The 24,625-nt window shown below is 41.9% G+C and overlaps 1 protein-coding gene across 1 annotated transcript in view; it reads right to left on the bottom strand.

Moving 5' to 3' along the window:
- The window catches only part of cnsta (consortin, connexin sorting protein a), a 48,957-nt gene that overhangs the window by 1,591 nt on the left and 22,741 nt on the right, over positions 1-24,625 (bottom strand). The window contains exons 9-13 of the mRNA XM_036592653.1: positions 21,445-21,466; positions 17,792-17,882; positions 12,423-12,985; positions 3,083-3,221; positions 1,135-1,399 (exon numbers count right to left, since the gene is read on the bottom strand). Of these exons, the coding sequence (XP_036448546.1) occupies positions 1,191-1,399; positions 3,083-3,221; positions 12,423-12,985; positions 17,792-17,882; positions 21,445-21,466 (1,024 nt within the window). The 3' untranslated portion in view covers positions 1,135-1,190. The remainder of the gene's footprint in view (positions 1-1,134; positions 1,400-3,082; positions 3,222-12,422; positions 12,986-17,791; positions 17,883-21,444; positions 21,467-24,625) is intronic.

Below are 24,625 nucleotides of genomic sequence, written 5' to 3'. Positions count from 1 at the left end.
ATTCAGCCTACAGCAGACTAGCACCGCCCATTCACACTGAAGTTATAAGGAGTGTTTCAGCCTGCACTGATTTTGAACAATGCACAGCCAATCATGACTGAGCTCATTTACATATATCAGTCTTAAAGGTACCATGACAAAAACAGCCTGTTTAATTCTAATTCTAAGAGAGGTTGGAAAAGGGTCAGGTAGAAATGAATTTTGACTGTTTTTGGTACATAAAAAACACAAATGTAATAATAATAATAATAATAATGATCATTTTTATTTACATAGCACTCTTCATGCTGGTGGCAGCTCAAACTGCTTTACAGACAGGTGATAAATAACAGTTATACCAGAAATTATAAGTATTAATTTAGAATCATAAGAAAATGAAAAATCAAATTAGAAGACAAACACAAAGAGCCGTAGAGTTTTACTGAAGCTCTGAGTTAAAGAGCTGTGTTTTCAGGTGTTTATTAAAAGTGAGCTCTGAGCTCGACTGTCTAATAAAAGCTGAACTGAGCTCCACAGTTTAGAAGCAGAATAACTGAAAGAGTCTCTCCACGTTTTCTGTGTTTTACTGAGGGTGTTTGTAGAAGGTCAGAATCTGCAGATCTTAGATTACATACTGGAACATAAACAGACAGACACACTGTGATGTAAGCGGTGCTTTAAGGTCATTTAGAGCTTTAAAAACTGGTATCAGAGCTTTAAACTCTATCCTGAACGATACAGAACAGCCAGTGCAGCTCTTTTAAAACAGGACTGATCTGATCTCTCTGTTTTTATAAGTGGATTCTTATGTGGAAAAATGTAGGATATGGGCTCTTTAAGTATCTCTGATAGACTTCATTATGTGGTTTCTGACACACTGTAATCTATAAACATGGACCAATGTACATTAGCACAGTCAGATGGCAGCAGAATTTTGTCCAGACTTTTGTCCATTTTTATATATTTCATATTGTTAGCCACATTAGCATCGTAGCTCCTCTGCTACATTTGAGGAAAATGGGTATATTACAGTGTCCAGCTATGAATTTCAGTGTTCAGTCCTCTTATTTAAAGTCAAAATCAAAGAACTGTTATAAAATGTTCGTTTTTTTGTCCGTGACAGTATTACGGCGGTAATAACAGTAGAGTACCTACGCGTTTTTATCCGGAGAGGCGTTTGGGTCCCTCTGCGCTGCTCCTCTGTCCTCCTGCTACGAGCCGCGGGTCAGCCAGTGCCGGAGCTCGTCCACCCCCCGCTGAACCTGACCTACGTAGAAGTCCATATTGTGGGAGAAATCCGTGCACACGCTTGACTGGGCGTCGCCGAAGGTGCAGTACAGCGCAGTCCCGCCCACACTGATCACCACGGTGGCCAGGCACAGCAGGAGGAGGAGCAACCAGGGGTCTCCGCCCACCTCTTCTGCATAATCGATAAGACAGACATGAATTACACATAATGAAGTAGTAGAAACTCCCTTGGTTGCTAGGGTGTTGCCATGCAGTTACTATGGTATTTTAGGTGGTTGTTAGGGTGTTCGTAGGTGATTTCTATGATATCCCAAGTAGTTGTTAAGGTGTTTCTAGGTGGTTGCTATGGTACCCAAAATGGTTGCTAATGTGTAGCTAGGTGGTTGCTATGGTATCCCAGGTGGTTGTTAGGGTGTTGCTATAGTATCCCAAGTGGTTGCTAAAGTGCTGCTAGATGGTTGCTATTGTAGCCCAAGTAGGTGCTAAGCTGATTCTAGGTCATTGCTATGGTATCCAAGATGGTTGCTAGGGTGTAGCTGGTGGTTGCTAAGGTGTTGCTATGGTACCCCATTTGGTTGCTACGGTATGGCTCGGTGGTTGCTATGCTTGCCCAGTTGGTGTAAGTCATTGCTATGGTATCCCATAATGCATGTGATGCACCATCACTAATAATTACAATTTTTAATAAAAACAATCTTTTCCAAACTGTTGTTAAAAGCTCATTTATACCTCTTTTGGTCTAAAAGTGGTTTAAACACCTGAAAGGTTTGAGTGCTGATGAGTGACATCACAGCAAGAGGAGAAAATAGGCGTGGCCTTCAGCTTTTTCCCCCCAGTGTGGGACATTCAGCAGCTGTTTTGCAGGGTTTTTCTTCTAAAGAGAAACAAGATCTAAACAGCTTTCTATCTGAAATGGTAGTTTGTTATCTAATGATGGTCATTTATTAAAAACATTTTCACAGCCTTCATGTTTTTCACTACCAAATACCATGAAGCCACATTTTTGGTGTTCAGTTGCATATAAGGGTTTGGACACACCTGCTTATGAAGGGTTTTTCTCTATTTTCACCATTTTAGAATAATAATATATGGAGATCACCACTGAAGAACAGGGTGATGGGGGGCTAACAGAGTCAACAGATGGACCACAGTAAAGCTCAGCTCGCTGGGTCACTCGGTCATTTTAAACTTTTACTCTCTGACCACCTCCACTCTGCCTGACACTGTTTTACCTGATTTTTTACCATTATGATCTTATTTTCATTATTTTATTATTTATTTGTTTGTTTATTTATTATTCATATTCTTATTTTAATTATGATTATTTTATTATTATTTACATCATTTTAATTAATTTTTAGTTTACTTTTTGATCTTATTCTCCTTTTATTTTATTTTGATTTGACTTTATTAACTTTTACCTTTTATCTACATTTTAATTATTGTTTTATGTTTTTACTGTATTTTTATGTATTTTTATTATTAATGTTTCATTTTTAATACTTACCTGATTTGAGTCTTTTTTTAATTAAATTACTTTTATTGTTTGAAATGTTCTTACACATTATCAATCCCTTGTTCTGTAACAACCCGGCGATGAGGGTCACCTTCAATGTTCTCCAAGATTAAATAAAGGTTGATTGATTGATTAATTGATTGAATTGTAGAGCTACAACGTATGGTAACTGGAGCGGATAAAATGGACAGTGAGTGTAGACACAAGGAGAAGAACTGGTCAGTGTATCTCTGTGTATCTCTGTGTATCTCTGTGTATTTCTGTGTATCTCTGTGTATCTCTGTGTATCTCTGTGTATATATTATGATAATTAAGTATTCTATGAGGGTAAAGATGTACCGTTGTCCAGGCCGTCGTCAGGAACTCTGAAGCGGACTTTGCGTTTGCTGGCGGGTTTTGGAGTCGGTGTGGTGGAGCTCGTCCCCTCCAGAGAGGCTCTTCTCTTCAGGATAGAAACCAGACCAGCAGCTGGAGTGATCTGAGAGAAAACAGCTCAGTTTAACATCTGACAGGGACACAAAGCGTCAGTGATGTGAAGCACCTCCACACTGGAGGCTGATACAGCGTTAAAAACAGCTTCCTTACTGTACAACCCCATTCCAAGAAAGTTGGGACGCTGTGCAAAATGTAAATAAAAACAAAATGCAATGATGTGCAAATCATTTAAATCCTATATTTCATTGAAAACTACAAAAACAACATATCAAATGTTTAAACTGAGAAATTTTATTGTTTTTTGAAAAATATTTGCCCATTTTGAATTTGATGCCAACAACACGTTCCAAAAAAGTTGGGACGGGGGAACAAAAGACTGGTAAAGTTGTGTAATGCTATAAAAACACCTGGTGGTTAATTGGCAACAGGTCAGTAACATGATTGGGTATAAAGAGCATCTCAGAGAGGCGGAGTCTTTCAGAAGTAAAGATGAGGAGGGGTTCACCACTCTGTGAAAGACTGCACCATCAAATAGTGCAACAATTCAAGAAGAACGTTTCTCAACATAAAACAGCAAAGAACTTCTGCTTTCCATCATCTGCGGAAACATAATATCATTAAAAGACTCAGAGAATCTGGAGAAATCTCTGTATATAAGGGTCAAGGCCAAAAACCAGTATTTGCTGGCCGTGATCTTTGGGCTCTCAGGCAGCACTGCATTAAAAACAGACATGATTCTGTAGTGGAAATCACTGCATGGGCTCAGAAACACTTCTGAAAACCACTGTCTGTGAACACAGTTCATCACTGCATCCACAAATGCAAGTTAAAACTCTAAAACACAAAGAAGAAACCAAATATAAACAGGATATAGAAACGCTGCCACCTTCTCTGGGCCTGAGCTCATTTAAGATGAACTGAGGGGAAGTCGAAAAGTGTCCTGTAGACCAACAAATTAACATTTGAAATTCTTTTTGGAAATCATGGACACTGTTCAGTTAGAACGCTGTTCATTCTGCTGGACTAAAAAACGCTTCTACACAGAAAGAAAAGATGCTCCGTTGAGTGTATAAAAACTCTGTCGGTGTAAACACTCTTAGAAAGCACAAAAAGGCTACTGGGGCCTTAACAGTGCCCCCTTGTGGAGGACCTTCAGCCTGCTACACATGAGTGAGTAAGTTACCCGCCAGGTCCACGAGTGCTTTGCCTCTAAAAACACACCATCCTGACTGACTACACTCTTAAAAAAGATGGTTCTTCAAGGGTTCTTTAGTAAAAACAACGGTTCTGTATAGAACCATGAATACTCATAGAACAATTTGCATGCTTAAATGGTTCTTTGCATGGTAAAATAATTCTTCAGATTGATGGAGAATGTGTTGTATATGGTTCTATATAGCACCAAAAAGGGTTCTGCTATTGATACAGAAGAACAGAAGAACCCTTTTTCATGACATATAGAACCATTTTCAAAAAAGTTCTATATAGATCCATATACACCACATTCTCCATCAATCTGAATAACAATTTCACCATGCAGAGAACCATTTAAGCATGCAGATGATTCTATATAGAACTCATGCCTCTCAATAGAACCACTGTCTTTACTACAGAACCTTTGAAGAGCCATATTTTAAGTGTCTGGATAACAGAACCAGAGAGTAAATCTGTTCTTCCATTCACAAATCATAAAATAACATATTATAAAAATTCTACAAATTACTGGCCACCGTTAGTTTTCTATAAAGAGCTGCGGTTCCTCTGTCCACCTGCAGGGGGCCTCACCCTCCTCATTAATAATACAGAGGGGAAGATCAGTCAGGAAACAGGAGTTGAACGCTGTTACATCATCAGCCTCTCAGTGATGGAAAAGTCACTCAGGGGTCAGACTGTTAAAGAGCAGTAGGTGGGCACTCGGGATGACTGGACACTTTTCCAAGAGGTCAGAGGTCACGGTGTGAAGAGTTATTGATCTGCAGGAGCAAAACTGTTCAGGAAACAGAGCCGCAAGTCAGCTAATCTAATCTGAACACCGGCCGGTCTGCTCCACTGCCTCAGTGATGGGCATCAGAAATGCATTAAAGGGACCATCTGCTACATTTTTACCCCCTGAGGTTCATTTATAACATTCTGTGGGTTTATTTACCAAAAACAGGCAGAATTCATTTCAGAATTCATTTCAGAATTCATACACGGCGATTTTCCTCCTTTACTCCTTACAGTCAAACCACTTTGGTTACTGTGAGCTTAAGACTGATACATGCAAATGAACTCTGTTCTGATTGGCTTCCACTCCAGTAACTTTGGCTAAACTGCTGTAGATTAAATGGGTGGGGCTAAACTACTGTAGGTCGAATGAATTGGGCTAAACTTCTGTAGGCTGAATAGGCGGGGCTAAACTGCTGTAGATTGAATGGGTGGGACTAAAGTGCTTAAAGCTTAATGGGTGGGGTTAAACTGCTGTAGGCTGAATGGGTGGGGCTATGCTGCTGTAGGCTGAATGGGTGGGGCTATGCTGCTGTAGGCTGAATGGGTGGGGCTAAACTGCTGTGGGCTGAATGGGTGGAGCTAAACTTCTGTAGGCTGAATGGGCGGGACTAAACTGTAGACTGAATGGGTGGGGCTAAGATGCAATAGGCTGAATGGGCGGGGCCAACCATATGTGGGGTGAATGGGCGGGGCTAAACGGCAGTAGACTGAATGGGCGGGGCTACACAGATGTAGGGTGAATGGCCGGGGCCAAACATATGTAGGCTGAATGGGCGGGGCTAAACTGCAATAGGCTGAATAGGCAGAGCTAAACAGATGTAGGGTGAATGGGCGGGGCTAAACCGCAGTAGGCTGAATGGGTGGATATATAGTGCAGCCCTTGTTAGATTATTAATAATACCTGATCTGAAAGGTGCTCTGTTCTCTGAATTTGTCCTCATTTAATCAGCAGCTTAATTACTGTCTCTCTACAACAACCACAAAAAATAAAACAATTAATTTTCCCGTTGTGTGAAACAGTGAAAGTGTTTCTAAATTAAATCCCATTTGCAGCAGCACTCAAAACATGCATCTCCACTAATCAGGACCTGTAAAAACATCTGTACTATTCTCCCCGTCAGCCATCAGCACTAATGGACAAACACTGCAATTAATTACATTCAGAACCGACACACAGACAGACAGTGTGGCTAAGCGAGACGTGAGGTGGGCGATCGTGTGGCATCAACATCATCGCAAAACAGAAATAATACCAGCGAAGCGTCTGCGGTGAGATTCGCTCCAGACTGGACTGAGCTGAGCGATATGGACAGAAATAATCACAATACCACTTACTATCAATAATTATCAATAATTAATACAGTCGTATGTGCAAGTTTGAACACCCCCGGTTAAACGACACATGCTCTTTATTTACTTAGTGTTCACAACCATGGCTAAAAGACGGTATCAGACTAGAGCTGGGCGATATGGCATAAATATAATATCATGATACTTCAAGTAATTTTCATGATAATCAATATGCTATGATATTTATGTTTCTGATATCTGTTAAGCTGGATGGGAAAAAAGAACCAGACGTGCCACATTTGAATAAAATACTACGAAAAACAATGAATAAAATGATTTGCAATCAACATTTCACATCCTGCACTGCAAAAATGACAATTAAAGAGCACTAATTATGCTCTCTTTGTAATGAAATATGCAATATTTGCATATTAAATATTTAAAATGTTTAGAATTTACATACGTAATTATTGCCCATCCCTATATTGGACACGTCTGGTGGATATACAATTTGTTTAATAAGGTCAGTATCGGTGCCAGTCAGATCCAGAGTATCGGATCAGTGCATCACTAGATGTACCTGCTACCAATGTGTGAATCCCCCCTGGTATCGGGGGTCCCGTGTTGTCTGTCTGCTAACTCTCTCTCCATAGTGGCGCTGATGCTTCAGTGTCAGTAAATGTCTGTTTTATCAGCTGTTCTTCTGTAGAGTCTCTGTTCTAGTGCGGTTCTGCGCTCTTCCTCACAGTAACTGAGATCTTCCTCGTCTCCTCTTCTGTAGAGTCTCTGTTCTAGTGCGGTTCTGCGCTCTTCCTCACAGTAACTGAGATCTTCCTCGTCTCCTCTTCTGTAGAGTCTCTGTTCTAGTGCGGTTCTGCGCTCTTCCTCACAGTAACTGAGATCTTCCTCGTCTCCTCTTCTGTCTTCAGTGTGAGAAATGAGGAACAGTCACTCTTCACTCCAAACTCTTGGGAAACTGGGCGAGTTTTCAGATTTACAGATCTGCTGCAGCTCATTGTAAAGTTTTTCAGAGGAATCCGGGCAGAGTTACAGTTTCTAGACTATGACAGACCAACTGGGTGAACCAGTCTGCTACAGCGCCACCCTGAGGCAGAGCAGTGCTGCAGCTCTAGTTAGTTAAGAACACCAGAGACAGAAGCTGATTGTGGGGGAAGCAGATAAACAATCAGCTTCACTGAGTCTGGATTTGAGTGTCTGTTAAGTGTTTGAGTGTCTGAGACAGCAGAACCTTATTTTCAGGGACCTCCAGAATTTGGATTTTGAGATATTCAGGGGTTAATTAGGGGATTCCGGAACGCTCTGTGTTTCACACCTTGCCTGCTACTAACAGAGCACACCTGTAACATCATGTTTCCCTGCAGAATCTCTGCCTCTAAACCGGCTCTGCAGCTTCTTCAGATCAGCTGCGCTCGTTTCCAGTAAACAGCCATTAAAAGTGCATTACAGATTCAGACGCAGCTCAGACGGACCCGGCGCTGCTCTACCCTTTAATATCTGACAACAGCACAGCAGATTCACAGCCTGTAGCTCAGCATCAGCCTCACCGACGCAGGATGATATGAGAACACCAGTAAACAGAGAGCAGAGGATTAATAACTGCACTAACAGCCACTCAATACTCAGATTCATCTCATGTTCTGTGTGCAGAGACGTCAACATTACATATTAATTAACTCATTTCCAGGATGTGGAGATGTTTAGTTCTTCTTTTCTAATAATTAAATGTATAATTCCTGAACCTGTTATTTCTTGTACTCGTGTATCCTCAAATTAAAGGGCCCATATTATGGAGTCTTCCTCACTTTTTTGTTGTAGTATTAACACATTGTTAAGGTTTCACTGTCCAGACAGCCCATATATGGAAACTAAGCTTCCCATTTTTAATTTATTAATTTGATGTTTTTGTGATGTCATAAAAACCAACACATTTTCATCTATCCGCCAAAAAATCGTCCAGGCCCCGCCCATTCATGTCGTAGCTATAAGTAGTGTTTCAGCCTGGGCTGCTTTTTGATTGAAACACAAATATGGAACAGCCAATCAGAATGTAGCTCATTTAAATATGTCAGTATTAAAGGCACAGTCTGTTTAATTCTAAAAGATAAAGATAAATGATGTAAAAGTGAATTATGACTGTTTACTAAACACAAAATGACAAAAATTATCAGGGAGGAAAAAATAGAACGCAAGAAAAATGAGGGGTATGGGCCCTTTAAAGCTGAACCACAGGTGTTGCTGTGTTTGGGCGGGGCGGGTTGTATCTGTTAGCCGTCAACGATCATCTATCAGCCCAATCCTAACTGATACCACAGATGAACATGCAAGTGAGCCCTCTAGCCAATCACAGTGTTTGTTTACAGTGATCATCCTGACCAATCACAGCTCCACATTAGCATCTGTGGCTGCTTTGATGAATCAGCGCATTCATGTAACCCGAAAAAAGGAAATTATTTTGGTTAAAATATCAGGAAAATCTTTAACTGTCATGTTTCTGATCCAGCAGTGAGTTTATAATCCAACCCCATTTCCAGAAAAAGTTGGGACGCTGTGCAAAATGTAAATAAAAACAGAACATAATGATGTGTAAATCATTTAAACCCTATATTTCATTGAAAATAGGACAAGGACAACATATCAATTTTTTTTAAAAAATATGTGCCAATTTTGAATTTGATGCCAACAACACATTCCAAAAAAGTTGGAAAGACTGGTAAAGTTGAGCAAATAGTGCAACAATTCAAGAATAACGTTTCTATAAAAACAGCAAAGAACTTCTGCTTTTCATCATCTACGGTACATAATAACATTAAAAGACTCAGAGAATCTGGAGAAATCTCTGTATGAAAGGGACAAGGCCAAAAACCAGTATTTGCTGGCCGTGATCTTTGCATGTATTACAGCAGCATTGCTCCATATTAAAAGAGTCCGGGTGCTAAAATGACCTGCCTGCAGTCCAGACCTGTCACCACTGAAAACATTTGCCGCATTATAAAATGAAAAATATGACAAAGATGACAGCGTCCCAGCCGTGACTGAGCTACAATCACGGGTTCTATCAGACCAGCATACAGCTGGGCTTTGGGTCGTATGTGAGGCCGCAGTCCAGCGCAGGAGCTCCAGTCCACTCAGACAGTGTTTACCGCTGGAGTCTGTCAGCATGGACTTTCACCTGAAACACCTTCTGCTAACGTAGTGTAACTTTTACTACAGGGTGTGTGAGTCCTTTGTTTGTGTATATGCACACAGTGCTGTGCAGAAGTGTCAGTAAAGTTATGAATCTGTAGGTCAGAAGAACTCAGGTTTGGTTCTAGACTTCTCTCTGCTCTCCAGCATATCACAGTTCATTCAGCAGCAGTTTATTTGTGTTTATTCTCATGTTAATGTTTTTGTTTTTAAGCAAATAAACTTTCCCTGCTCTGATAAACAGGTTTACACATCACAGGGCGCAGTACTGTATATCCTAGAATACACAACCCCACGTTTGGCGAATGGTGTTGGGTTCATTTCTGGCTGATTCCAGGTTGTTTAGCTGTTCTTCTGTCTCAGCTGCCGACTGAAAAGCTGCTCAGTGGTGATGACAGTTTGGGAATTTAGTGTCGTCTCATCTTCAGAGTCTGACCAAATCGGCTGTCGGTCAAATGTGATCTTAAAAGTGTCCGTTTTCTGTTTGTGGCAAAGTAAGAAGTAAAAACGTTCAAATGGCTCGAGCGTCTCCTACAGCTGTCAGAGTTGTTGCTTAGCAACGGCGTCTCAGCGGAGTGATAGAGTGTTTGTGAAAAAACAGAACGCTTCTCAACCAATCGGCTTGCGTGGCCGGAACTGTTGTATAAATATATGACATATGTGGGATACGCAGTTGCTGACAGTTGTCTGGGGCAGCTCGAGCAGGGCACAAATTTCACAAACTGACTTGTGGCAGAGGCAGCATCCTATGATAGTGCCATGTTTAAAGTCACTGAGCTCTTCAGTACGACCCTCTACTGCCAGTGTTTGTCTATTGAGACTACAAAGCTATGTGCTTTACTTTTATACACCTGTTAGCAATGGGCGTGGCTGGCACACCTGAACTCAACCATTAGGAGCAGTGTCCACATACTTTTGGCCATTTAGTGTGAATTACAAAGAAGATCTAACTCCTTGTATGTTCCTGTGTACGTGGCAGGTCACTCGGGGTCATGGGGGGGGGTTGAGAGCATGATTGGACCCCTTTGAGTTTCTGCTGCTTAAGAATGTTGAGTCACATGATTAGCATTTTGGCAACAGAGCACAACAGCAGCGAGTACCCGGCTAACGCTCAGCCTGCTGAAAGCTCTTATTGTTACAGCAGGAGATCAGCCGGCCGCACATTCCACTGGAGCTCCATTCATTCAGACCCAAACGGTCATCGTTACATCACACATACAGCCGTGTGCTAAAGTTAGCGCGCCCCGCTCAGACTAGAGTGTAAATCTACAGTGTAAATAAGTTATACATCCTCCGTTTGCTGAATTTTGCATATTAGAAAAAATAAAACATAAAATGTGGCCTGTTTTATATTATATTATATATGTTGAACAAATAAACGCAAATTTTGCCTTAAATTTCAGCTGGAAAAATCCTTGCAGAGGACGTGTTCACTAATTTTCACTTAGAAAACCAACAAAAACGTGGAATTCGAACGGGGGCGCGCTAACTTTAGCACATGGCTGTACACACGATGAACTTCAGCTTTTGTGTTTAACTGTTGAATCTAAAAGAGCTCCTGTGACCTCGTGGGACCTCTGAACAACCCAAAGCCGCTGATGCTAGCACGCTAAGCGCTCATGGCCTTCTGCCACATTCAGCATCTTAGTTAGTTTTTATAACCGTCAATTTAGCATCACGCTAACTGCATGGAAAGAATTCAGGCTTCTTGATGTGCTGCTGGGTTTAGCTACGCTAATGTACTTTAGCCCATGTTTACAGATGACAGTGAGTCACACAGAAACCACAGAATCACGACTATCAGAGACACTGAACAGCTCCACACACTCTGAGCTGAGAGTGAGACGATTTAGCATGATGCTAATTGGTGTACAGGAGCTCCATTACTTGTTGGCTCCATCAGCCTCCATTAGCCTCACAGCTTCAGTGCTAAAACTAAAGAAGCAAACTTCAGACACCAAACACGCCTTGATTGGCTACGTTTGGGGTGGGGGGGGTGGGGTAAACCTGATTACATTCTGTAATTTACGCAAAGCATTGTAAACAGTTCTACAGCTGATACTCGCCAACCCTGACAAACCAGTGGGCGAGAGTTAAACACCAACACAACACGACCCGAGCAGCACAGAGAACAAAATCATAACAATAATAACATCCAGAATCACTCATATTCAATAAGGCGGCAAAACAGGCTGTAAAAACAGAACTGATGAGATGTAAGAATACAACTTATCAAACTGTCTCATACTGGAGACACAATCAATATTCTATCAATACTGCATCAAAGTGTATCAAAGCGCATTATATTGTATTAAAATGTATTATATTGTATTAAAATGTATTATATTGTATCAAAGTGTACAGTGGTGTATTGTATTGCATCAAATTGTCTCATTAAATCATAACTAGCATAATAACATGTTATTTGGATTATGCTGGATGTGCTAATAAATGAAAACAGAAATATTAACATATTAACTTTAACATAAAACATATTTTCAGCCATTCTTTATTTTTTCTGTATCAAAAACATTGAGTATCAAATGTTCCCAAATCAAAATTTTTGTGAATGTTGTGAATCGTTACACCCCTAATAATCACAATATATTACTGAACAACTTCCTGTTCCCAAAATAAAACCACATTGAAACATCTAAAAATACTTTGTAGTGCGTAGTTTGTAATATTTATCTCAGGCGAGTGACTCTAAGCCTCTGAATGGCTGTTTATGTGAGTGTCAGCTGTTTGTAGATCCGCTCACCTCCTCCACCTGGATGCGTTTGGCCAGGTCGTCCAGCGTGTCCGTTTTCTCCACCTCCAGCGTCTCCACGCCGTGTCCCTCCTCCTCCAGCTCATCCTCTGCTCTCAGCTCAGGAACCTCCAGATCCAGCGGCTCCTGGTGTTCTCCTCCAGCCTCCAGCTCCAGAGCCTCCACCGCCTCCTCCACCTCCTCCTCTCCTCCTCCCTTCTCCACTGGCTCTGCTACTTCCGTCCGGTCCGGTCCCAGGTCCTGCCCGGTGTCCAGAGGCTCCCCTCCTCCCTCCATCTCCTTTCCGGGCCCTCCAGTCCGCAGCGCGTCGGTCACTTTGGCCACCGTGTGCGTATCTGCTGGACTCTCGGCCTCCTCCTCCCCTCCTCCGCTCAGCCGGGGGCTGTCCGTCACGGTAAAAGAGGGCGTGGCCGGGTCGGAAGAGGAGGAAGGGCTGAGAGAGGAATCGGGGAAATGTGAGTCTGTCTCCCCCTGCTGACTGGCAGGGGATCTGTGGCGCTCTTCAGAGAAATCATCCCGTCTCTTCTGCTCGTCCATCAGCTTCTCTGTTTCAGCTGCGGAGAGAGAGAGAGAGAGAGAGAGAGAGAGAGAGAGAGAGAGAGAGAGATACTTCATACTGGGTCTGTGACTGTAGCCAAGCTGATCACTGGGTGATTAGTCAGTATTGATCCTGTAATCCTGTGTGCCTGTTCTCTAAAGGCTGATCAATAATGTACGACTCGTCCACTGTTGTTACCTCTGATCTGAGCGGAGAGAGAGAGGGAGAGAGAGAGATATATACATGGAGAGAGAGACAGAGAAAAAGAGTGAGAGAGAGAGAGAGAGAGAGAGAGAAAGAGAGAGAGAGAGACAGGTGTGACAGGTGGGGGGTGTGCAGAGGGAGAGAGAGTGAGAGAGAGAGAGAGAGATAGAGAGAGAGAGAGAGAGAGAGAGAGAGAGAGAGAGAGAGACAGGTGTGACAGGTGTGGGGTGTGCAGAGGGAAAGAGTGGTGAGAGAGAGTGAGAGAGAGAAAGAGAGATAGAGAGAGAGAGAGATAGAGAGACAGGTGTGACAGGTGGGGGGTGTGCAGAGGGAGAGAGTGGTGAGAGAGTGAAAGTGAGCCCGGCGGTGTAACAGAACGCTGAGTGCCGTGTTCAGTAACCCGATAACTCGCTGACGCTCATCAATAACACATACAGCAGATTCTCAGAGACCCTGCGCGCCTGCCCGGGGGCGGGGGTGGGGATTGACTCGCAGTGTATGATGGGGTCACTGGCAGCTCAGCTGTTCACTAACGAACCCAAGACCCCTCAGGCTAACATGCTAACTGCTAACATTTAGCCTTTAGCCACATTTAGCACGTGACTCAATTAGACTGACTGAGTTTTCAGTCAGTCAGCAGATAAAGACTTTACAGCCCTTTAACACTGCAGCTCAGATCAGCCCTTTAACACTGCAGCTCAGATCAGCCCTTTAACACTGCAGCTCAGATCAGCCCTTTAACACTGCAGCTCAGACGGGAACTTCGCCTTCCAGTGGAATATGAACGGGGCTAAACTGCTGTAGCTGAATGGTGGGGCTAAACTGCTGTAGCTGAATGGTGGAGCTAAACTGCTGTAGACTGAACGGTGGAGCTAAACTGCTGTAGCTGAATGGGTGGGGCTAAACTGCTGTAGACTGAACGGTGGAGCTAAACTGCTGTAGACTGAACGGTGGAGCTAAACTGCTGTAGCTGAATGGGTGGGGCTAAACTGCTGTAGCTGAATGGTGGAGCTAAACTGCTGTAGCTGAATGGTGGAGCTAAACTGCTGTAGACTGAACGGTGGAGCTAAACTGCTGTAGACTGAACGGTGGAGCTAAACTGCTGTAGACTGAACGGTGGAGCTAAACTGCTGTAGCTGAATGGGTGTGGCTAAACTGCTGTAGCTAAATGGGTGTGGCTAAACTGCTGTAGCTAAATGGGTGTGGCTAAACTGCTGTAGACTGAATGGGTGTGGCTAAACTGCTGTAGCTGAATGGTGGAGCTAAACTGCTGTAGCTGAACGGTGGGGCTAAACTGCTGTAGACTGAACGGTGGAGCTAAACTGCTGTAGACTGAACGGTGGAGCTAAACTGCTGTAGACTGAACGGTGGAGCTAAACTGCTGTAGCTGAATGGGTGTGGCTAAACTGCTGTAGCTGAATGGGTGTGGCTAAACTGCTGTAGCTAAATGGGTGTGGCTAAACTGCTGTAGCTAAATGGGTGTGGCTAAACTGCTGTAGACTGAATGGGTGGAGCTAAACTGCTGTAGCTGAATGGTGGAGCTAAACTGCTGTAGCTGAATGGTGGGGCTAAACTGCTGTAGACTGAATGGTGGAGCTAAACTGCTGTAGCTGAACGGTGGAGCTAAACTGCTGTAGCTGAACGGTGGAGCTAAACTGCTGTAGACTGAACGGTGGAGCTAAACTGCTGTAGACTGAACGGTGGGGCTAAACTGCTGTAGACTGAACGGTGGGGCTAAACTGCTGTAGACTGAACGGTGGGGCTAAACTGCTGTAGACTGAACGGTGGGGCTAAACTGCTGTAGACTGAATGGTGGGGCTAAACTGCTGTAGACTGAACGGTGGGGCTAAACTGCTGTAGACTGAATGGTGGAGCTAAACTGCTGTAGACTGAATGGTGGGGCTAAACTGCTGTAGCTGAATGGGTGTGGCTAAACTGCTGTAGCTGAATGGGTGTGGCTAAACTGCTGTAGCTAAATGGGTGTGGCTAAACTGCTGTAGACTGAATGGGTGGAGCTAAACTGCTGTAGCTGAATGGTGGAGCTAAACTGCTGTAGCTGAATGGTGGAGCTAAACTGCTGTAGCTGAATGGTGGGGCTAAACTGCTGTAGACTGAATGGTGGAGCTAAACTGCTGTAGCTGAATGGTGGAGCTAAACTGCTGTAGACTGAATGGTGGAGCTAAACTGCTGTAGCTGAATGGTGGAGCTAAACTGCTGTAGACTGAATGGTGGAGCTAAACTGCTGTAGCTGAATGGTGGAGCTAAACTGCTGTAGCTGAATGGTGGAGCTAAACTGCTGTAGACTGAATGGTGGAGCTAAACTGCTGTAGACTGAATGGTGGAGCTAAACTGCTGTAGACTGAATGGTGGAGCTAAACTGCTGTAGACTGAATGGGTGGGGGGATCTGAACTTCAACAGTGTTAAAATATTATATCAAAATCTTTTAAAAGTGAAATTTTAGAAGTGTTTCAATTTTTTTAAAGTGTTACATTTTTTAATGGTTCACGTCTGTTAAAAGTAAACTCTTTCGACCCAAAGGTTTAAACACCTGAAAGGTTCGAGTGCTGACATCACAGCCAGGAGATAAAGTGGGCGTGGCTTTTGGCTTCACTCACAAGACAGCACTGTCACTAATATTAGCACACATATTTGTACGTGTGATGTTTTGCTCTGACTAAGCCTGATTAAGGCTTTAATGTGGACGGTTACTGAAAAACAGTAAGAAAACATGTTTATTTGTTTATGTGTAAAAATCTAAGTGTCCCCAAACTCCTGTGGAGTACAGCTGTCCAGAGAGTAAGGAGCAGCGGTGTAACTGAAGATGTGCTGCTGCCCTTGTCCACTTGCCCCGGCTATTTCTGGCAGCTGGAGAGGACGGTGGACACAAACTCTACACTTCACCATCAGAGCCGAAACAGGCCTTAGTGCTGAGACTGAACCTGGAACTGCGTTGTATATAGTTTTATATAGCACCAGAAAGGGTTCTGCTGTTGTTGCAATGTCAATCTTGTATACAATACCAGAACCCTTTCTGGTGCTAAATAGAACCCTTGTCAAAAATTTTGTATACAGAACCATATGCAACCAACTCTCCCTCACTCTGAGGAACCATTTCACCATGCAAAGAACCCTTTAAACGTGCAAATGGTTCTTTGAGTGTTCATGAGTTCTATATACATCCTTTATTAAAGAACCCCTCAAGAACCGTCTTTTTTTAATCAGTCAAGTTAGCGATGTTAGCTTCAGTGTTGGTATGTAGGTCAGACAGAGTGGACGCTAATGGTAGACCACCACCGCTAATTAGCCACGTTAGCTACGTTAGCTGCAGTATTGGTAAAGAGAGTGGAAGCTAATGGTAGACAACCACCGCTAACTAGCCAAGTTAGCTACGTTAGCTTCAGTATTGGTAAAGAGAGTGGACGCTAATGGTAGACAACCACCGCTAACTAGCCAAGTTAGCTACGTTAGCTTCAGTATTGGTAAAGAGAGTGGACGCTAATGGTAGACCACCACCGCTAATTAGCCACGTTAGCTATGTTAGCTGCAGTATTGGTAAAGAGAGTGGAAGCTAATGGTAGACAACCACCGCTAACTAGCCAAGTTAGCTACGTTAGCTTCAGTATTGGTAAAGAGAGTGGACGCTAATGGTAGACCACCACCGCTAATTAGCCAAGTTAGCTACGTTAGCTTCAGTATTGGTAAAGAGAGTGGACGCTAATGGTAGACCACCACTGCTAATTAGCCAAGTTAGCTACGTTAGCTTCAGTATTGGTAAAGAGAGTGGACGCTAATGTTAGATCACTGCAGCTAATTAGCGACATTAGCTATGTTAGCTGCAGTATTGGTAAAGAGAGTGGACGCTAATGGTAGACCACCGCCGCTAATTAGCCAAGTTAGCTATGTTAGCTTCAGTATTGGTAAAGAGAGTGGACGCTAATGTTAGATCACTGCAGCTAATTAGCGACATTAGCTATGTTAGCTGCAGTATTGGTAAAGAGAGTGGACGCTAATGGTAGACCACCGCCGCTAATTAGCCAAGTTAGCTACGTTAGCTTCAGTATTGGTAAGGAGAGTGGAAGCTAATGTTAGATCACTGCAGCTAATTAGCCACGTTAGCTATGTGAGCTGCAGTAAAGTTAGCCGTGATAGCCAGTTTTCAGGAATAAGGCAAACAGAAATTTACTAATAGACCCAGAAGAGGATTCATCTCAGTACAACTGAGTTATGATCATAATTATCAGCAGTGATAACCGAATCACGCGGCTTTGTTATATAAATTATTATATAAATTATAGTGGAGAAACAGTTACAGATCTCAACATACAGAAGAAATCAGAAATGTGGACTCAAACCTGCCCATGCAGAAAGGATATCAAACATTTATATAATTATGCAAATACATATGAATATGTATGTAATGTAAATGAGATGTACAGGAATCCCACAGTCAGAAGTCCAGACTGTAAAGGTTGACGCTAACCTGACTGACAGGGCAGCTGCGCCTCAGATCAGAGACTATAAAAGCACAAAGACACAACAGTGACCGCTGTGCAGGTGTGACCTCGGACCTCCTACAGCTTCAGGCTTATTTGAGGTGTTTCAGGTAAACAGACTCACCTGAGCCGCATAGACGCTCGGACGCGCTGTGGTTCTCTCCGGCGCTCTCGCTGATCACTCTGTTCCGCTGGACTTTAACCACCAGCTCACACTGACGGCACAGAGAGAGATTTTAACCCCTTAAAGCCTAAAAGCTCTTATCTCACCGCAAACGACACGAACGACACAAACGACACAAACGACACAAACAGACGACACAAAAACGCTAATTACAGCACTGTGCAAAAGTCAGAGACCCCCTCAAGTTCTATATATGCTTAAATGTTCTGGTGGTGGGATGGTTCTTCAGATTGTGTTGTATATGGTTCTGTATAGCACCAAAAAGGGCTAAGATGTCAAGCTGGTAACAGTAGAAGAACCCTTTTTGGTGCTACAAAGAACCATTTTCAGAAAGGTTCTATATAGACCCATACACAACACATTCTCCATCAATCTGAAGAACCAATTCACCATGCAGAGAACCATTTAAATAGTTCTCTATATATACAGAGAAGCATGTATATGGCTCTACATAAAACTCGTCACCATAAACAGAACCTCTCCCTCTACTAAAGAGGGTGAGGAATGGGTTAATCTTCATTAAGTCACCAAGACAACCAGCTTCTATTCAGTTCTCGCTTGAAACTGATGTAGAACACGTCAGGTTCTGACTGTAAACACTACGAGAGCTAAACAGCTTTTAATATAGCAAGTGGCAATCCTCGGGGTCCAAGCACCATGTGGTAACAGAAGAATATAAACAATATTACCTTGTTTCAAGTAATTTTGGAGCATTTCTGTTGGTCAATTTGTCATGAAATTTTGGCACTTTGTTTAAAGGCCATGGGCATTTTTAAGAATTTACAAAATGACAAAAGTGGACATGTGAGGTTTTGTTCAAATAGCAGCGACATGTTTTTAGGGTATGTGTCCATTTGCGCTCTTTCTCGCAACATTACGCCACACCGAACCTCTTTGCTCACCGCAGGCAGGAATTTCTATGTCGGAAAAAGAGCAGTACCAAGCATATTTGAGGTACTAAACAATCTAATACGCTATTTGCTGTTGCACAGAACCTTACAATGAGACTGAAATATAGATGTATAATTTGTATGCTTTTAGATAGATAGATAGATCGATAGATAATGTAGCAGCCAGTAGTCGTCACACAGAGGCAGGAATATATACAAAAAAACAAATCTACAAGCATATATACAACTACGAATATACAAAAATATGCAATAAGATCTATCCTGAGATAAAAAAGGCAGTGCAGTAAAGAAAGTACAAGGAGGCACAGGTAACAGTATATAATGACAATATGTGCAGATGGATAAAATAAACCTATGATTTAGCATAAGAGATTCAGGCCTCATCTTTCATCTTCCCTCTCTCTCTGGCCCCAGTGGGAAGAGTTGAAGAGCCTAATGGCTCTAGGGACAAAGGATCTCCTGAGTATTATTTTATTATCATTATTATTATTATTATTATTATTATTATTATTATATTATATTATTATAGTCATCCACACAAGCTAGAAAGTTAGCGCTCTCAATCTTACTAGCAAACTAGCTACCTTAGCAAGTATCCTATGAGCTCCGTATGGTTTATAGATCGCCTTCCAGCTTCATCCAATCGAACGTCTTTCGTCCAAATCTCCACCGTTAATAGTTCTGTATAAACCAGATATTTTCATTATTATGCTGACTGTCACTGACCGAGAGAAGAGAGCCGTTGTTTCTCTGCTCTCGGAGAAAGCTGCGTTTGCCCTTCGTGATGAAGGCCAGTCTATCGTTACCTGATTGGCTGAACGCAGTGCAGCGGCTGCATTCATTTGCATAATCTCGCTGCGCAGTGAGGCAAATTTAGTCGCACCACAAACCATGATGCACCATGCAACACAGCAGAGCTCTTCAGTGAAATTAACAGGATGCGGTGAGGTGAAGTGTCAAGTAGACACCATAAGATCAGCCTCTATAAATGTGGGGTCTCGAAAGCAGATTTTGTACAGACTGACTATTTCACCTCACTATGATGAGCAGCAGACCTCTAAGAAATAAATCACAATGCCTACATTATCAGGACCGCACTGGATTCGCAGAGCTGTTAAACTCAATGACAAGTAATTCCACAGCAGTTGCTTCTATATTTTAGACTCAGTGCACCAGAATTTCATAATAAATTCACCAAAACTTTTTTCTCCTAAAGACACTGGGCCTCATTCACCAACTGTTCTTAAGAAGAAATTCCTTCTTAAACCCACTTCTGACTCACCAATGTTTCTTATGTGGGGTTTGTTCTTGGGTAAGAACAGAATCTACAGACACTCAAGAGCACAGAGGTGAGAACAGTTCTGCGCTTTAAGAACACAACATGAATCTGACATTTTCTGAAACTTCAGAAAATCATCAACCAGCTTCTAAGGCTGAACTTTGGAGCTGTGTCTGCAGATTCTTTGAGGAACTGAAAGTGAGTCTCCTGAAAAGAATAGAAGCTGGAATAAAGGGAAAGAGTGACTCACTGACTCACACAGCTGAGATTAGAGTTAGCTGTTTGTGTTATGCCATGCTGAGATACTAAATTTCTGTTAAAGGGGGATTCCACCAGATTTCTAAATTCCCCCATAACAGAGTGATTCAGAGTGGTTTGGTGTGAAATGGTTCAGATGTCTTTACAGTGGTGGTGATAGGAACCAGGGGTCGCCATGACTACAACACAAATATAGACATTTTATTTCCTATCCAGAACCACCAGTGAACCTACACGAGTCTTCTGAGTTTATATGGAATGTTGATGATGGAAAATAGTGGAAAATCTGAAATAATAAATTTGGGGATTTTACCATGAATGAATTTTAAGGTAAAAACTATCATAAAACAGTGTCTCAGTCATCAGGCAGTGAATTCATAACCATGTCATGCAGGAACTTTCTGTGAGGGAGCTTTTAGAGGTGGACGTCTGGTTCCTATCACCACCACTGTGAACCGTTCTGACTCGGTAAGTTTATCTAGAACAGAGCGTTTCACACCAAACCGCTCTGAACCGCTCTGATTACAGATTAACTGTTGAATTACACAGGAATGTTGAAAAATCAGTGGTTCCTCTTTAAAGGCTGCTTTGGCTGTTCTGACTTTTGCACAGTTCTTATCTTTATTTGCTCTCATACAGATGTAAAAACTATGGAAGCCCATTTTCACCACTTCAAATAAAAAAAAACAGCACCTCAGTTTTTCATGATTAGCTGAATTGCTACACCATAAGACACTATCTCATTATTTTGAGATGCTTTCTTATTATTTTGAGATGTTGTCATTATTTTGATATTATCTCATTATTTTGAAATGCTTTCTCGTTATTTTGAGAAAATATTTCATTATTTTGAGTTGTTTTCTCAATATTTTGAGATTATTTTGAGATACTAAGTCATTATTTTGAGATACTAAGTCATTATTTTGAGATACCTTCTTGCGATTTTGAAATGCTTTCTCATTATTTTGAGAAATGTTCAAGAATGCTTATCAAAATAATGACTTAGCATCTCAAACTAATGAGAATGTTTCTGAAAATAACGGCTCAGTAATTGACTTATTAATGAAAACAGTAATGATGAGACGCTGGCTGATTTATTTTAAGTGAATGGGCTTCCATAAAAAGCAGCAGCGTGACCGACTCACCCTCTCGGCGCTCCGCCTCGGTCTGTAAAACAGGAGAAAACAGCACAGTGTCCATCAGAAGCAGGTGAGGCAGAAGCTGGAGTGTTGTTCTGTCTGAGCGTGTAAACGGTTAGTGGGTTCGCGGCGCTGCCGGCGCTCAGCGGGGATCTAATATTAGCGCGGCACATTTCCCCGCTGAAACCGTAGCGCCGGGCTCAAATTGCCCGAAGTGCAGCGACGGGCCACATGTTTAAACTGCGACGCGCTCGCTTACACTAAAATTAACACAGGAGGAGGAACTCAGGAGGAACTCCGGAGGAACGCAGGTGTGGAGGAGGCAGAGAGTGTAAACAATCACTCAGCATTAAAGCGCCAGTTCAGCAAAAAATGACATTTTCCCCGGTTTCCCCCTCAGCTTCACCTGAACGGAGGGTCAGGGTCAGAGTTCGGCGTCTGGGGTTCACTTCTTTAGCTTTACGCTGGAGCTGCAAGGCTAATGTAGCTAAAATGTAGCTAACAGGCGCACCATTTAAGGTGGAACGGAAAAATAGAATAAGAACCCTTAGGTGCCTTAATGTATTTGGTCCACCATTTAAGGTGGAACGGAGAATTAGAATAAGAAGCCTTAGGTGCCTTAATGTATCTGGTCCACCATTTAAGGTGGAACGGAGAATCAGAATAAGAAGCCTTAGGTGCCTTAACGTAACTGGTCCACCATTTAAGGTGGAACGGGAAATTAGAATAAGAAGCCTTAGGTGCCTTAATGTATCTGGTCCACCATTTAAGGTGGAACGGAGAATCAGAATAGAAGCCTTAGGTGCCTTAACGTAACTGGTCCACCATTTAAGGTGGAACGGGAAATTAGAATAAGAATCCTTAGGTGTCTTAAGGTAACAGGTGCACCATTTAAGGTGGAACGGAGAATTAGAAGACTTGCGTGTCAGAAGGTAACTGCTTCACCATTTAAGGTGGAACGTAACAGGTGCACCATTTAAGGTGGAATGGAAAAATAGAATAAGAAGCCTTAGGTGCCTTAATGTAACTGGTGCACCATTTAAGGTGGAACGGAGAATTAGAATAAGAAGCCTTAGGTACCTTAACGTAACTGGTGCAGCATTTAAGGTGGAACGGGAAATTAGAATAAGAAGACTTGGGTGCCTTGACGTAACTGGTGCAGCATTTAAGGTGGAACGGGAAATTAGAATAAGAAGCCTTAGGTGCCTTAACATAACTCGTGCACCATTTAAGGTAGAACGGAGAATTAGAATAAGAAGCCTTAGGTGCCTTAACGTAGCTGGTGCACCATTTAAGGTGGAACGGGAAATTAGAATATGAAGTCTGAGGTGCCAGAATGTAACTGCTTCACCATTTAAGGTGGAACGGAAAATGCAAATAAGAGCCTTAGGTGCCTTAACGTAAGTGGTGCACCATTTAAGGTGGAACAGAATTTTTCAAAAAGAAAGCCTCAGAAAATTCGACTAACGTTTCAGGTGAGTGTCTGATGAATTAGGCATGCAGTTAGCATCATGCTAATTGTTGGGGTATTAACTGCATTACTTGTTAGCTCTGTTAGCCTCGTAGCTTCAGAACTAAAACTAAGGAAGCAAACTTCAGACACTAACACGTCCAGTCCGACTACATTCGGGGGTGGGGGCTGCGAAAGTTTCATATTTTGCTGAAGTGTCGCTTTAACTCCACTACAGATTAAACTCAGGAGGCTGCGGATGTTAAACATTTACTCATCCGTTAAAATAATTTACGAGCTCAAGCTTCCGAGAACACTGCATGTGAAGCACCTCAGTAAACAGTTCAGCTAAACATTTGGGGAAACGTCAATTAAACTGGTTTTAAGTGCTTAAAAACCCAAACAAACACCGAGATAATGTACAGATACCAGCACCGCTGTATATTCACTCACAGAAGAGTCTGCTCTGACAGGAGTCAGTACAGTTCATCTCCCTTAGAAGTTGCTGGTGACAAAAAATCATTACATAAAACGTTATTTATAATATTATATTTATATCATTTATATTAATTATGTCAGAGTCATAGTTCAGTGAAATGAGTGGAGAAATAGTGTGAAAAGTGCAGATTCTACACTTTCAATCCGTGTGTGAGTAGAGGAAGAGATAATCTGTTGTGCTCTGAATCTGATGTAAAGTTATTGTCTGTACAGAAAGACAAAACAATTACAAATCTGATTATTTGCATAATTTCATTCATTCAAATATTTATGGACACGCTTTGAGAAAGATCCCCTTACATTTTTGCTTTTTTGTCATTTTTTACATCAGAAGAAAAAGAAAAATCTACATATAAGTAATTCCATAATTCCATAATTAATGATATTATTATGTACATTCAGTGTAGTGTAAGTGTTCGGTGTTTAGAGCGATTACAGTCTGAACTTCAGCAGCTCAGAGCTACAGCTGTCAGCCAGTCTGATCTGCGTCACTGAGCTAATGAGGCTGTGTGTGTTTTTATTACAGTGTCAGTTCCTCCCTTCGTCTATATGTAATATATATATTGTCGCTGTTGGAACGAAACCTTGTATCTTTTACATCAGTTGAAAACGACAACTACACTGCCTGTTACACTGTATGTGTGATGTATGTTAGTATCTAATATAATAATGTCCCATATGTATTATGTATATCGCTGTTGTTGGAACAAAATCTCCAAAATGGTAACTTTACAGGAGAAGCAAAAAACATACTTTACTTTTAATGTAAGTCAGTGGAACCAGAATTTTTTCCAGATAATTTTGGGCCGTTTAAACTGAACAATGACAAATTTTGTTAAAAACTGAAAAGTGACAAAAATGGAGATATGAGGTTCTGTTCCAACAGCAGTGATATAGAGACATCTAGACGTAACAAGATGTCCTATATATATTTTTAATGTAAACATGTATATATGCACTAACATTTCATATGCGTTATATATAAGTATCAACATGTAATAATGTCTCGTATGTGTGATATATATGTAAGTGTCTATATGTAACAATAATATGCCCCATACATATTATATACGTAAACATCAATATACATAATAATGTCTCTTATGCATTTTATATATATGTATGTATCTATATATCACAATACGCCCTATACATATTATGTATGTAAATATGAAAATAACTATATATGTAAAAATGTCTTGTGTGTGTGTGTGTGTGTGTGGGTGTGGGTGTGTGTGG

The sequence above is a fragment of the Colossoma macropomum genome, unplaced genomic scaffold, assembly GCF_904425465.1.
Source record: "Colossoma macropomum unplaced genomic scaffold, Colossoma_macropomum, whole genome shotgun sequence".
Taxonomy (NCBI): Eukaryota; Metazoa; Chordata; class Actinopteri; order Characiformes; family Serrasalmidae; genus Colossoma; species Colossoma macropomum.
This window is presented reverse-complemented; position numbering and strand designations above follow the sequence as displayed.